The sequence below is a fragment of the Piliocolobus tephrosceles genome, chromosome 17 (assembly GCF_002776525.5).
Source record: "Piliocolobus tephrosceles isolate RC106 chromosome 17, ASM277652v3, whole genome shotgun sequence".
NCBI classification, from domain to species: domain Eukaryota; kingdom Metazoa; phylum Chordata; class Mammalia; order Primates; family Cercopithecidae; genus Piliocolobus; species Piliocolobus tephrosceles.
In genome coordinates, this window is record NC_045450.1 from 38048466 (window position 1) to 38062418 (window position 13953).

At 37.6% G+C, this 13953-nt stretch overlaps 1 protein-coding gene across 14 annotated transcripts in view; it reads left to right on the top strand.

Moving 5' to 3' along the window:
• CHD9 (chromodomain helicase DNA binding protein 9) overlaps nt 1–13953 on the top strand; it is a 276890-nt gene that overhangs the window by 228303 nt on the left and 34634 nt on the right. For all 14 annotated transcript variants that reach the window (XR_002731229.1, XM_023209924.1, XM_023209920.1 and 11 more), the window contains 5 exons: nt 5474–5577; nt 6100–6217; nt 7825–7882; nt 11566–11608; nt 13450–13669. Coding sequence is in view for 13 of the 14 variants with exons in the window: in XM_023209924.1 (XP_023065692.1) it covers nt 5474–5577; nt 6100–6217; nt 7825–7882; nt 11566–11608; nt 13450–13669 (543 nt within the window). In the remaining variant the exon portion in view is untranslated. The remainder of the gene's footprint in view (nt 1–5473; nt 5578–6099; nt 6218–7824; nt 7883–11565; nt 11609–13449; nt 13670–13953) is intronic.

The following is a 13953-nucleotide window of genomic DNA, read 5'->3' on the forward strand; positions in this document are numbered from 1 at the left end:
AAAGAAATAGAAGTGTAACTGCCATTTGATCCAGCAATCCCACTACTGGGTATTTACCCAGAGGAAAAGAAGTCATTGTATTAAAAACATACTTGCTCACACATGTTTATAGCAGCACAATTTGCAATTGCAAAAAATGTGGAACCAACCCAAATGCCTATCAGTCAATGAATGGATAAAGACACTGTGATATATATACATATGATGGAATATATACATACATATATATATATATATGATGGAATACTACATAGAAAGGAATGGATTAACAGCATTTGCAGCAACTTGGATGGGATTGGAGACTATTATTCTCCAATATGGAATGGAAAAACCAAACATCATATGTTCTCATAAGTGGGAGCTAAGCTATGAGGATGCAAAGACATAAGAAATACAGTGCACTTTGGGGTCACAGGGGGAAAGGGCGGGAAGGGGGTGAGGGATAAAAGACTACAAATTGGGTGCAGTGTATACTGCTCGGGAGATGGGTGCACCAAAATCTTACGAATCACCACTAAAGAACTTACTCGTGTAACCAGATACCACCTGTTCTACAAAACCCTATGGAAATACAGAATTTTTTTAAAAAAAGAAATTTGTCTAAGGTTACCCAGATAAAAATGGCAGAGCAAAGATTCAGACAACAAAAAAGGTTGCCTATATTTACTATCTCTACTTCTTTATCTTGCATTTTCTCTTTAACCCATTCCAATGGATCTTTCTTCTTCACTGTCTCACTAAAGTGGTTCTTAACACAGCCCCTAATGACCTACAGTGTGATCAACTCTCTAAATTTACTCTCCATCCTCCATAAGATGCTGTCTTCTGTGGGCATTTGTGTTAACTATACCCATCTGGTTGTCCTTTTTCTCACTACTCTTTCCTTTTCATTCCCTCTTGCTAGCTCTTATTTCTCTAATAGATCTCTAAATACTGGATTGACCAAGAGCTCTGTCCTCAGCTCTCTTACCTTTTTCCTTAGGTGAACTCATGCAGCTTCATCACACCCAATATGATCTATAAACAGGTAAATCTGAAATTTACATATTTCTCCTAGACCTCTTTCTTGAGTTTTAAGCCATTAGTCAACTGCCTCCCAACATTTCCACTTAAATGACTAATTAACATCTTACTTTCCCTGGCTTTTCCAAATCTCCTGTCTTCAGTCCTTTCTCTTTTCCTTCCCATGTGCAAGTCTTCTCCATCCTAGTAAATGTACAACCCATTGCTGTGTTGTTTTTCTTGATTCCTCTCTTCCCTGTTAGCTTGACAAAATACATGCCAAATCTTAGTACCTTTCACTATCTCCTCTGCCAAATCCCTAGTCCAAGCCACCATGATCTCACAGTTAGACTTTTGCAGTGGCCTCGTAAAACTGGTCTGTTTGCCTCCACTTTTGCCTCTCTAGGCCTGTCTTTCACACAGCAGCCAGAGTGGTATTTCTAAAGCAAAGATCAGGTCTTGGCACTCCTTAACACCCTCCAGATGTTTCTAATTTCTCTTAGAGTCTAAAATTCAAATTCCATATGACCTACAAGGGCTTCCATAACTCTGTACCCACTTTCTTCACTGTGTCCCTCACCGACCATGCTCCAGCCACAGTGGTGGTTGTGTTTTGCCAATCTGTCAAGCTCATTCTATGCTGTTCTTCCTGGTCCAAATATTCTTTCCCCAGGTCTTCCACAGAACCGCCCCTTCAAATTACTCGCATCTCAACTCAAGTATTTCCTTTTCAGATAGACCTTCCCTGCCAACCTCAGCTTAAGTAGCCCACCAGTCATTCACTACTATTTAACCTTATTTTATTTCATTTGTAATGCCTACTACTACTTAAAAATTATGTTAGTTTATTTGTATGTCTTATTTTATTACAATTTAAGCTGCTTAAAGGTAAGTATGGAGTCTGGGACGTCGTAAACACTCAGTAAATATTTGTCAACTAATTGGCTGCTTTCCCTTAGCCTGACTGGATCTGATCCACTTGTAACTTTCCCAGGGACTGCTCTCTGTGGATTGTACCTTCTTTTTCCTCTTTCATTAGTTTCCCCCCTTTTCCTTCTCATTTGGATTTTAACATGTTTATATCTCCCTCACCTTAACTTACACATACACACACGTGTGCACACAACACTTAATGCTTTTGGACCCAAAATATCTTCAAACTACCATATTATTACTCTCTTGATTTGACCGCCAAACTTATTTTAGGGGTTTCACAGTGACCAGTCCTGTAATCCCAACATTTAAAAAGGCCATGGCAAGTGGATCTTTTGAGCCTGGGAGTTTGAGATGAGCCTCGGCAACATGACGAAACCCTGTTTCTACAAAAAGTAGGAAAATTGACTGGTTGTGGTGGTGTATGCCTGTAGTCCCAGCTACTCTGGAGGCAGAGGTGGAAGGATCACATAAGCCTAGAGAGGTCAAGGCAGCAGTGAGCTGTGATTGCACCACTGCACACCAGCCTGGGTGACAGAATGAGACACTGTCTCCAAAAAAAAAAAAGAAAGAAAGAAAAGAAAGAAGCATCGGTGTTCGTTGTCTTCTTTTTCTTCCCTCCCATTCACTGTGCAGTCTACCACAGTGCAGCTTCTACCTCTTTACTTCAGATGTTCACTGATATTCTTGCTGCCAAATTTAATGGATATACCATAGTGCTTACCTTACTTTACCTTTGTTGACCACTTCCTTCTTTTTAAAATGCTTCCTTGGTACCATTCTCCTGTGGTTTTTCTTTTTACCTTTCTGCTTGCTGCTTTTCAGGCTCGTTTTCTGTCTCTTCGAGTTCGAGGAATCTTCACATAGGCCTTCTCTTCTTGTCACTTACTCTTCTTGGGTGTTCTCATCTTTGTGGCTTCAATTTTTGTTTCTATGCTTATGTCTTCCAAATCCCTGTCTGTAGCCCATGTCTCTCTTCTGAACTTTAGATCCTTATTTCTCCAATGTGCCATGATTAATTACTCTTTTCTCCAGGTCTTTGCATTCTTGTTACAACATTCTTTCTTCCTTTTTTCCATTCTCTCCCTCCTCCTGCTCAGCCGACATTGAGTCAGCCTTTCATGACCTCTTAGATCTGAGTTAGGCACATAACCAGAGTACCCTGCACAGCACTCATCACACAATATTGCATGTCCCTCTTTACAAGGGCATGTGCATGACTATCTTTACTATTGCCATTATTGGCATGTAATGAATGCTGTTTAAATATATTTTGAGTGAATGATCTACCCTGGGGAAGGTAAAGGAGACTTTATGCAAGAGATAACACAAGTTAGTCTTTAAAAACAGAAGTCAACAACACCTAATGTGCATGCGGCACTTAAATTTGAACCATGAGTTTTATATACTGATTGCCTTCTCCTCTTTACAAGCAGGAAAACCTTCCACCTCAGATGGTAATCACAATGTTTTGAGCTTAGAGTGCCACCTGATGGTTGGCAGGGAGCTATCTGACCCACTTTTTTTCTCCTCTGGGATTCTGTTTCCAGTGTTCTTTCCTCTTTCCTTCATATTTCAGGGCTAATGCTTTGTTTAATCCTACTTAATAATTCATTCAAAAATAAATATCTCTTTTAACCGTATTTCTTATTTCTTTTTAACTTTTTCCATATCACAAGAAAATCATTCTTCCTTTTCTCTATTTTTCTAAACTGAAGTCAATTGTGACCCTTTTGTTTTAAAGCAAAATTAGATATAATAAGGTGTTCATTTCGAGTGCTGACAAATTCCTTTAAGAATCTATAGAAAGATCTCTTTATCCACTTCCTTATATTTCTTGAGTTAAAAATTCTAGTACAACATTTGTGAAAAATAAGTAAATTTGTTTCCTTTTTTATTATAAAATTTATAAGTATTTTCTTTTCACTGCTAGTGTCTTCTATCTCACCTATATTTTGATTACACATTGGATTCTTGTCCTAGGAACATGTTGATCTTTGCTCGTTTATTTTTATATAAAAATTTGAGTTTCCAAAGACAGCCAACTTAGAATCTTAACTTTTCCCACAGAACTTAATTGTCAATAGGAAATTCCCCATTTCTTATAGGTCTTTGTTAAGACAGATGAAATTCTACTTTGTATAATTTATATTGTTTTATATCTCTGGTTATTTGAAAATTGGTAATTTATGAATACCAAATAGAGAAATTCTCGACTATTCAACTTTTTGTAGTAATTTATCCAGTTCAATCTCTATCCATTGTCAAATACAAGCAAGTGTGTGTGTGTGTCTGTGTTTATATATACACATATTTGTGTATGTTTATATATAAATATATATTTGTGTGTATATAAATTGATACTTGTTAATCATTGTCAGACGTTAACTGTATTCTGTGCTAAAGAAGACAATGACTTGAATCACTGTGGTAAAGAAGTGAACAGTTCAGTCCTTCTATAGATGACATGTTTTTAGACATGTTATATATAAAACTTGCTGAAGCTTTCTGGGAAAATAATAATTTCAAGTGATGAGCGAAGAATAAGAAAATTATTTTTGCAAAATTGCCAGTTCTGTGGTTGTTACTCATAAAAACAACCAGTCTACCAAATCAAATCATTATGGGTTTATTATTTTACTTTTTAATAGTCTCTTGTGATTTTATGGCATTGTATTATTTATTTACAACATCAAAACAGCATTTGAGTGTTCCTTGTTTCTTGAGACAGCATCTCACTCCCATGGCCCAGGCTGGAGTGCAGCAACATGATCTTGGTTTGCTGTAACCCCAGCTTCCCAGGCTCCGGAGATTTTCCCATCTCAGCCTCCCAAGTAGCTGGGACTACAGGTGTGCGCCACCATGCCCAGCTAATTTTTTGTATTTTTAGTGGACATGGGGTTTTGCCACATTGCCCAGGCTGGTCTTGAACTCCTGGGCTCAAGTGATCTACCCGCCTCGGCCTCCTAAAGTGTTGGGATTACAGACGTGAGCCAGTGTGCTTGGCCTACACTTGAGTGTTTCAATCAAATTATGAATCAAAAATTTGCTATTACAGGGCATTTTCAGCGTGGTTTTCTTAGCAATAGTGGTCTAGAGGAGACATTACTTGTTCTGCAGCGTAAAACAATTCATTTACCCTTTTAGGGCCTCAGTTTTCTCACGTGCGAAATGAAATAATTGAACCACATGATTATTGCCAAGTTGTTGGCTGACATAGTTTCTACTTCCAATAGAACCCTTTCTCTCTAAATAAAGAAAATCAGTGAAAGAATATGATGCTTTAAGAAAATTGTAGAGTAAGCATTGTTGAAACTTATTTCTTCTCTTGGGCTTAACAATATTCGTTTATTTTATGGTATCTTTGTTATTGCACAATTTTGTAATTTTAATTGGTGGCAATTATGAATGATTAAAAAATAATGAAATCCTAAGCTCTCTCTTGAAAGCCACAATGCTTTAAAAGCTGGGTAAAATTTTACCTCCTTTTTGACTCATTTATAATAATTCATAATGCCATATTATTATTTTTTTACAGTGACATTGATGTTTGGGTACCAGAACCAGACCACTCAGAAGTTCCTGCTGAGTGGTGGGATTTTGATGCTGATAAGTCACTCCTTATTGGAGTTTTTAAACATGGTAAGTAAGAAGTAAGATAGGTGGGATCCCTTTCCATGTATAAGGCAATTCTGTCAGTTCTCAGTTCATTGATTTCCACTTAAACAGCTTTATTCCAGTAACACCTATGTTATATATACAGAATTAAAAGCATACACTACCAGACTATGTCAGTCAACACATTTCCTCATGGGAGGGTGGCGTGTGTAACCTACCCTTCCTGGATGTAAATCTAAGACAACTTCCTCTCTCAGGAAGAGTTCTTATGTGAGATATGTTTGTGTGTTTGTGTATGTGTATAATACAGTTTATCCTATTTTTCATATTAACTGATAAATGTAACTGAAATTTTAATTTAGTAGATATCTATTACCAGATCATTTAATGTTTGTGATAATTTCTGGAAAACATACTTAACTTATAGCATTTTAATATCCCTTTAGTCCAGAAATATCATCCACTGTAAATAATGAGGAATGCTTATATGTATACACCTTTCTTCTTTTTATCTTTTTTTACTTTTGTAATTGGTGATGTTTTCAGGATATGAAAAATATAACACTATTCGAGCAGACCCAGCATTATGCTTCTTGGAAAGAGTGGGAAAACCTGATGACAAAGCAGTTGCTGCTGAACAGAGAGCGAATGATTATATGGATGGGTATGTGTGTCTCAGAGTCATGAATTTTCTATATGTCTCTATTCAATATCAGCATATTCTGTGTCACACTATTTATCTTTAAATGATGTAGCAGTAAGGGAATTGGAGTTTACAATCTGAAAGAGCTAAAGATACACTAATAGGTTAGCACTTATCTAACAGAATGTGATCGAGGAAGAGGTTGGACATGCACCACACCCATTCTTTAGGTGAGTTTTTCATTTTTTTCATTTTAACAGGTATATCATGGCCACTGAGTTCATAAACTTCTAGGGGCATAGAGGGGAGAAAAAGGCAAGAATGTTATAGTTGATGAGTCACATGATGACGTTTATTACATAGTCATCCCTCAATATCCATGGGGGTTTTGGTATCCAGGACACCCTGCAGATAACAAAATCCAAGGATATTCTAGTTGTATATATAAAATTGCATAGGATTTGCATTTAACCTGTGCATTTTCTCCTGTATGCTTTAAACTATCTTTAGATTACTTATAATTCCTAGTGCAGTATATATGCTATATGCTATGTAAATTGTTGCTGTATCGAATTGTTGAAGGAATAATGACAGAAAAATCTGTACATGTTCAGTACAGATGCCATATTTTTCCAAATATTTTCTTGAGACAGGGTCTTGCTCTGTCATCCAGGCTGGAATGCAATGGCACAATGACGTGTCACTGCAGCCTTGACCTCACGGGCTCTAGTGATCTTCCCACTTAGTCTCCTGAGTGTCTGGGACCGCAGGCACATGCCATCATGCCCAGCTAATTTTCTTCTATTTTATTTTTTGTAAAGATGAGGTCTCCCTGTGTTGCCCATGCTGGTCTTCAACTGCTGGGCTCAAGTGATCTCGCACCTTAGCCTTGGCTTCCCAGAGTGCTGAAGTTATAGGTGTGAGCCATCATGACCAGCTTTTTTCGCATGTTTTCAACCTGCAATTGGTTGAATTTATAGATATGAAACCCACACATACGAAAGGCCAGCTGTACCTGTTTTAAGGCCTTATGTAATCTTTCTTTTCTTACCCAAAGAGAAAAGTAAGATGCATGTTGAGGTTAATAAAAACACATTTAAAAACGAACTCGTGGTCGGGTGCACTTGCTCATGCCTGTAATCCCTGCACTTTGGGAGGCCAAGGCAGGTGGATCACTTGAGGTCAGGAGTTCGAGACCAGCCTGGCCAACATGGTGAAACCCCGCCTCTACTAAAGATACAAAATTAGCCAGGTGTGGTGACGTGCACTGGTAGTCCCAGCTACTCGGGAGGCTGAGACACGAGAATCTCTTGAACCCGGGAGGCAGAGGTTGCAGTGAGCTGAGATAGTGCCATTGCACTCCAGCCTGGGCGAAAAGAGCGAAACTCCGTCTCAAAAAAATAAAAATAAAAATAAAAGTGAACTTGTGAGTAAGGGTACATTAGAGCTGGCTTTCCCCCTGTTTGCTATATAACAGCCTTCCTGCTGCATCTTGGACTCTTCTGGCTAGAGAAGAGATACCAGTCTGACCTTTAAAACAAACTAAAACCCTCCAACAAGACTTTGTCCTATCAAGTGAACTCTTAAGTCCATTACAGTAATTACAGCATTTGTTTGTATTTTAACAGGGATGTGGAAGATCCAGAATACAAACCTGCCCCAGCCATCTTTAAAGATGATATAGAGGTATGCATTGGATTATATTTTTAAATCCTCAGTTTTAGATATTCTTTGGTTTCTTGTGTTTGCTTTTTCTTTTGTATTATTTTTTGTTTTTGTTATACATAATTCTTCTGTTCCTCAGATTAGCTAAGTAAGTGATCAACTTGGGTTGACAAACATCCCAAATAATCACTCAGAATTCACCTGATCTCCCCTTCTAGACAAGATAGGGACTGGCTTGGACAGGTGGATGGAATGGGGCTTGCCCACCTGCTCTACTTCTTAAAGAGCTGAGAAACACAGTGTCCAAGAGCAAAATCCCAAAGGAGAGTGAGAACTAGATACTAAATATATACTGCAAGAGTTAGAAACTATACCTACATGAAGAGGTTTGAGATAGAGGGTAGAGCATCAAGGACTTTTGAGTTGCCAAAGCATAGTTCTCAGTACTCTGTTTATAGAATGTCAAAAGAAAGAAAAAGATGAAAGTACAGAAAATAATCTGTAGAGTGGGAAAAAGGATGTTAAAAGAGATGAAGAATGTCTAATATTGATGAGAATGTGGTAAAAGGCTAAATGACGCTAAAGCTATCAGGTAGGATTTGCTGGACTTGGTAGCTAAGGGGCTTTGATGAGGGCATGAGACAAGGCTTGCTTCAGTGTATGGGCAATGAGAACCGAAATCCTGTATAAGATCAGGAGTCTCAAAGGCCAGTAATTACTGACTGACAGCACAGAGAAATAACAAGGAAATTTATCTCATCATGGACTTTGGGTAAGAAAAGTATTGTTTCCCTTGAGAATTTGTAACCGTAGACCCACCTTCTCTTGAGTTCATGGTTTGTCTTTTACTTTATCTGTGTGGTCCAAGAGCCCTCAGTGTAATATAAAAAAGGATCAGTCCTTGACTGGTAATATATCTAGGGTGCCAAGTAAAAACAAAAAGCACCTGGAAGAAACAGTTCAACCCAGACTATGCATGAGTCCCAAAGATGAAGCCCTCCATTAAATGAAGTAAAAACCCCAAGTTTAAAAATAATTGAGAAACCATTTACCATGAGTGAATGTTAGCATGCAATAAAGAATAAGATTCGACCCCTAAGAACTTCTGATATATCCATTGAAATTAAAAAAAAATCCTATTGAACTTTTTTAAAGTAAATTTTTAAATGATTAAAGATATTAAAGAACCAGGAACAAAAGACAAGATATGATTTTAAAACACTAGGAAGATGTGAAAAAGATGATATTTAACTTTAAAAGTGGGAAAAGGTTGAGTGCAATGTGGCTCACGCCTGTAATCCCAGCACTTTGGAGGGCAAGGCGGGAGGATCACTTGAGCCCAGGAGTTCAAGACCAACCTGAGCAATATAATGGGACCCCATCTCTTAAAAAAGAGAAAGACAAACGTGGAAAATACATTTATTGATATGTAAAACTGAACAAACAGATTAAACATTCTCCTGGAAAAGCAGATTAGACACAGTTCATGAAGGGAGAAATGATTTGGAAAACAGATGTGAATTAATTATTCAGTATAGCATAATGGATTTGTCTGGACCAATCAGGAGAGATAACCCAAATAGTCATTTGAACAGGGAACGTATAATGTAAAGAATTATTATAATACAGTGATAGATTAGTAAAAAGTAAAGACTACATTAAAGAATATAGGAATAGCATATAAAAGCAGCATCTACCACTCCTAGGACTCAGATAAAGCTCCCAAGGAAGAGTCCCATCCCTATCAGGGCCAAGATCCAGACTTTGATAGGAGGATATGGCCATGTCTCACTGGATGGCAGAAAAGTTGCCAAACAGCTACCCTTTGAAACTGCCTGTAAATCTGCCCTGTAAGGTTGCCAAGGAAGATTTTCCTGGGAAAGTGTCTCACTGGAAAGCACTCTGCTCACAATACCACTCAAGAGGGAGGTTGCTGGGAAAAGCTGCTAAGGGTGCTAAAGAAACTGCTCAAATTGACCAGGCACAGTGGCTCATGCCTGTAATCCCAGCACTTTGGGAAGCCAAGGTGGGTGGATCATTTGAGGTCAGGAGTTCAAGACCAGCCTGGCTAACATGGTGAAACCCCATCTCTACTAAATATACAAAAATTAGCCAGGCATGGTGGCGTGTGCCTGTAATCCCAGCCACTTGGGAGGCTGAGGCAGGAGAATCACTTGAACCCAGGAGGCAGAGGTTGCAGTGAGCCGAGATTATGCCACTGCACTCTTGAGTGATAGAGGGAGACCTGTCTCAGAGAAAAGAAACTGCTCAAATTGTGGGGGCTGGGCATTGGGGAAGTGGCCTTGCTATGGGAACTAAGCAATGGAAGTGCTCACCAGAATTAGGACGGAAAACCCTTTAACTCCTACCGTGTCTCTCCAGTTTGCTTTACTAACAAAGCTTTATATCATGCTGACTGACAGAGGAAAAACTATTTAAAGAGCTATTTAACCATTTTCTTCGAGCAGGTGAAAAAAAAAATATGAGAGGAGCTGGATGCAGTGGCTCACGCTTGTAATCCAGCACTTTGGGGAGGCCAAGGAACAGACATTGCTTAAGCCCAGGAGTTCAGGGCCAGCCTGGGCAACATAGTGAGACTGCTTCCCTACAAAAAATAAAAAAAGATGACACTTGCTTGTAGTCCCAACTACTCAGGAGGCTGAAGCAGGAGGATCACTTGAGCCCAAAAGGTTGAGGCTGCAGTGAGGTGTGTTCATGCCACTGCACTCCAGCCTGGACAACAGAGTGAGACCCTGTCTCAGAAAAAAAAAAGGAAAAAAGAAAGAAAAATATGAAAGGCAATAAATTTGGAGCAAAGAGACTGAAATCAATAACCAACACAGTGGAATATGTATTAAAAAATTTAGAAACAAGGAGGATAGCATGATAACGTCTGGCATGTATCGAATAGGTATTCCAGAAGGAGAGACTAAAGAGAGTAAGAAAGAAGCACCATAGCAGCTGAGAATTTTTCAGATGTTATGAATACATGAATCCTCAGTTTCAAGAAATACAGTAAGTCTTAGCAGGATAAATAAAACTAAGTCCATTCCAAGAAATATAACAGTGAAATTGAAGATATACCAAACAAAGAGAAGATATTAAAAGCAACCAGAGAAAAAGAAACCTACAAAGGAATTATGATTCTAACTTCAGGCTTTTTTAAAACAGCAATAGAAACTAGTAGTCATTGATATAAAATTGCTAAAGTTATGAATATAAGGTGATACTGGAATAGCTAATTAAAGATGCTTTGTTGACAAAAACTGGATCTACAGCACAAGCAAACTGCTTAAGGCTGAAAAGGAAAAGATTTGTAGCTTACCTAATAACCAGATACGAAAATGAGTAAGTTATCTAACAGTTGGTATAAGAAAGGGGAAAAAAACACACTTAGTTAGCAATAAAACCTAGGGCATACTCATAGAGGAAGGGTGGAGGAAAAGAAACTAGCTTAACAGTAATCATAGGAAAGGAAATACTTTTAGTAAATAATTGTCTAATTGTCAAAAGCAGTAGAGAAGTGTGAAAGGATGAAAACTGAGAATAAGCAATTAAAAGTTTTATTTTTGCTAAATTAATTATTTAACATTCCATGGGGGGGGGAACAGCTCTCTATTACAAAGAAGTTTGATTCTCTTTTCTTTTTTTATATATCTCTTGACCCAATTACCCTGTGACAAGTTTCTATTTTCTTTTAAAAGGATGATGTTTCCTCACCAGGAGATCTTGTTATAGCAGATGGAGGTAAATTGCACTTACTTCTATACTTAGTATTATTGTAAATTCATATTCTAATCATACTATGAGATCAATAAACTGTTACACTTTTATAATGTTTCATATATAAACATTTTTATTGACTGCAGTTGTAATCATTATAGGACATACTAGTTGACTGGGAATTTAACAGTACTTTTAGTTGTTATAAAATCTTTAAGCAGTGACTCACTGAGCTTTTATAGAATACAGGTTTTGATGACATTATGACTTGATAAACTTGTATGTGAGATTTCATCATTAAAGTGTTGATCCAATAATATATTCAACTTCTTTTGCATTGTATGTGTACATTAAGAGTCATTCTTTATCACCTAGTTTCTACAAAGCTTTTCTGTGCCAGGTCTTGCTTCTACTTCCATCTGATATCAAGATAGAAATGCACTGTCACAAGAGTACACTCACTCCCACCAGCATCCCAGAGGAATAGTGCCTCACCCTGCCATAGTTCATTTTATTTTTATTTATTTTTTATTTTTTTATTATACTTTAAGTTCTAGGGTACATGTGCATAACGTGCAGGTTTGTTACGTATGTATACTTGTGCCATGTTGGTGTGCTGCACCCATCAACTCGTCAGCACCCATCAATTCATCATTTATATCAGGTATAACTCCCAATGCAATCCCTCCCCCCTCCCCCCTCCCCATGATAGGCCCCAGTGTGTGATATTCCCCTTCCCGAGTCCAAGTGATCTCATTGTTCAGTTCCCACCTATGAGTGAGAACATGCGGTGTTTGGTTTTCTGCTCTTGTGATAGTTTGCCAAGAATGATGGTTTCCAGCTGCATCCATGTCCCTACAAAGGACGCAAACTCATCCTTTTTTATGGCTGCATAGTATTCCATGGTGTATATGTGCCACATTTTCTTAATCCAGTCTGTCACAGATGGACATTTGGGTTGATTCCAAGTCTTTGCTATTGTGAATAGTGCCGCAGTAAACATACATGTGCATGTGTCTTTATAGCAGCATGATTTATAATCCTTTGGGTATATACCCAGTAGTGGGATGGCTGGGTCATATGGTACATCTAGTTCTAGATCCTTGAGGAATTGCCATACTGTTTTCCATAATGGTTGAACTAGTTTACAATCCCACCAACAGTGTAAAAGTATTCCTATTTCTCCACATCCTCTCCAGCACCTGTTGTTTCCTGACTTTTTAATGATTGCCATTCTAACTGGTGTGAGATGGTATCTCATTGTGATTTTGATTTGCATTTCTCTGATGGCTAGGAATGAAAAAGTAGTTTTTGCTTAGTATGAATGATTACAGCTTGATTATGGTATAGATAATTATACTATTATACCTTGGAAATAGAGCATTAGAGCCTACACTTACTAGGTGGATAAAACTTAAAAGTTACATCGTTGTCATTTTGAATTTTAAAAATGTTTCTTCCCAGTGATTTAAAATATTTTGATTCTAATTAAACTGAGATAAACTTAATACAGAAGGCTTCCACTAGAAACGTTTGCAATATTCAGTGTCTCATGGATTCACTTTGGCTGTTAGTTTATTTAAGTTAAAGCCTTGAATATTTGCCAGCCAGTGTGATATATACTAGACATGCAAGAGTTGTATTTGCTGTGCAACTCTTTATTCCACTCTATTCTACCTACTTTGTACTGCTCTTAAAGTTTGTTGTAATATTTCCTATAGCAATTGTTAAAAGAAGCTTTTATGATGAGAAATGTGGTTGTTTTTTTCCCACATAGATTGAATTAAAAATTTTTAAAGTAAAGTTGCTACTTTTGTGAGCTTCATACAGTATCTGTTTAGTTACTATTACTTATTTAACTATAGATGGTCAACTGATGGAGGGTGATAAAGTATATTGGCCTACTCAATCAGCTTTAACCACACGTTTGAGGCGTCTCATCACTGCATACCAGCGAACTAATAAAAACAGACAAATTCAACAGATACAACCAACTTTCTCGGTGCCTACCAGTGTAATGCAGCCTATTTATGAGGAAGCCACTCTTAATCCTAAAATGGCAGCCAAGATAGAAAGACAACAAAGGTAAGACAATAACACTAAATTTTTAATGCATTGTGTCTAAATATAGCTGTCCATTCTAAAGCCTATCTGGGTACAACTTTCACGCTTTGTGGAAAACATGCATAGAATGTTGGTCAGAGCAAACTGCCTTGTGCATGTACACAATATACTAACACATTTATATATGTATAAGTGTGGTAAAACTTACAAAGATTATTGTGTCTTACAGTTAACTAACCATACTTTAATCATTTTTTTTGTCATGTTTAGGAACACTGAGGTATTTAAAAAATAAATAAATAACT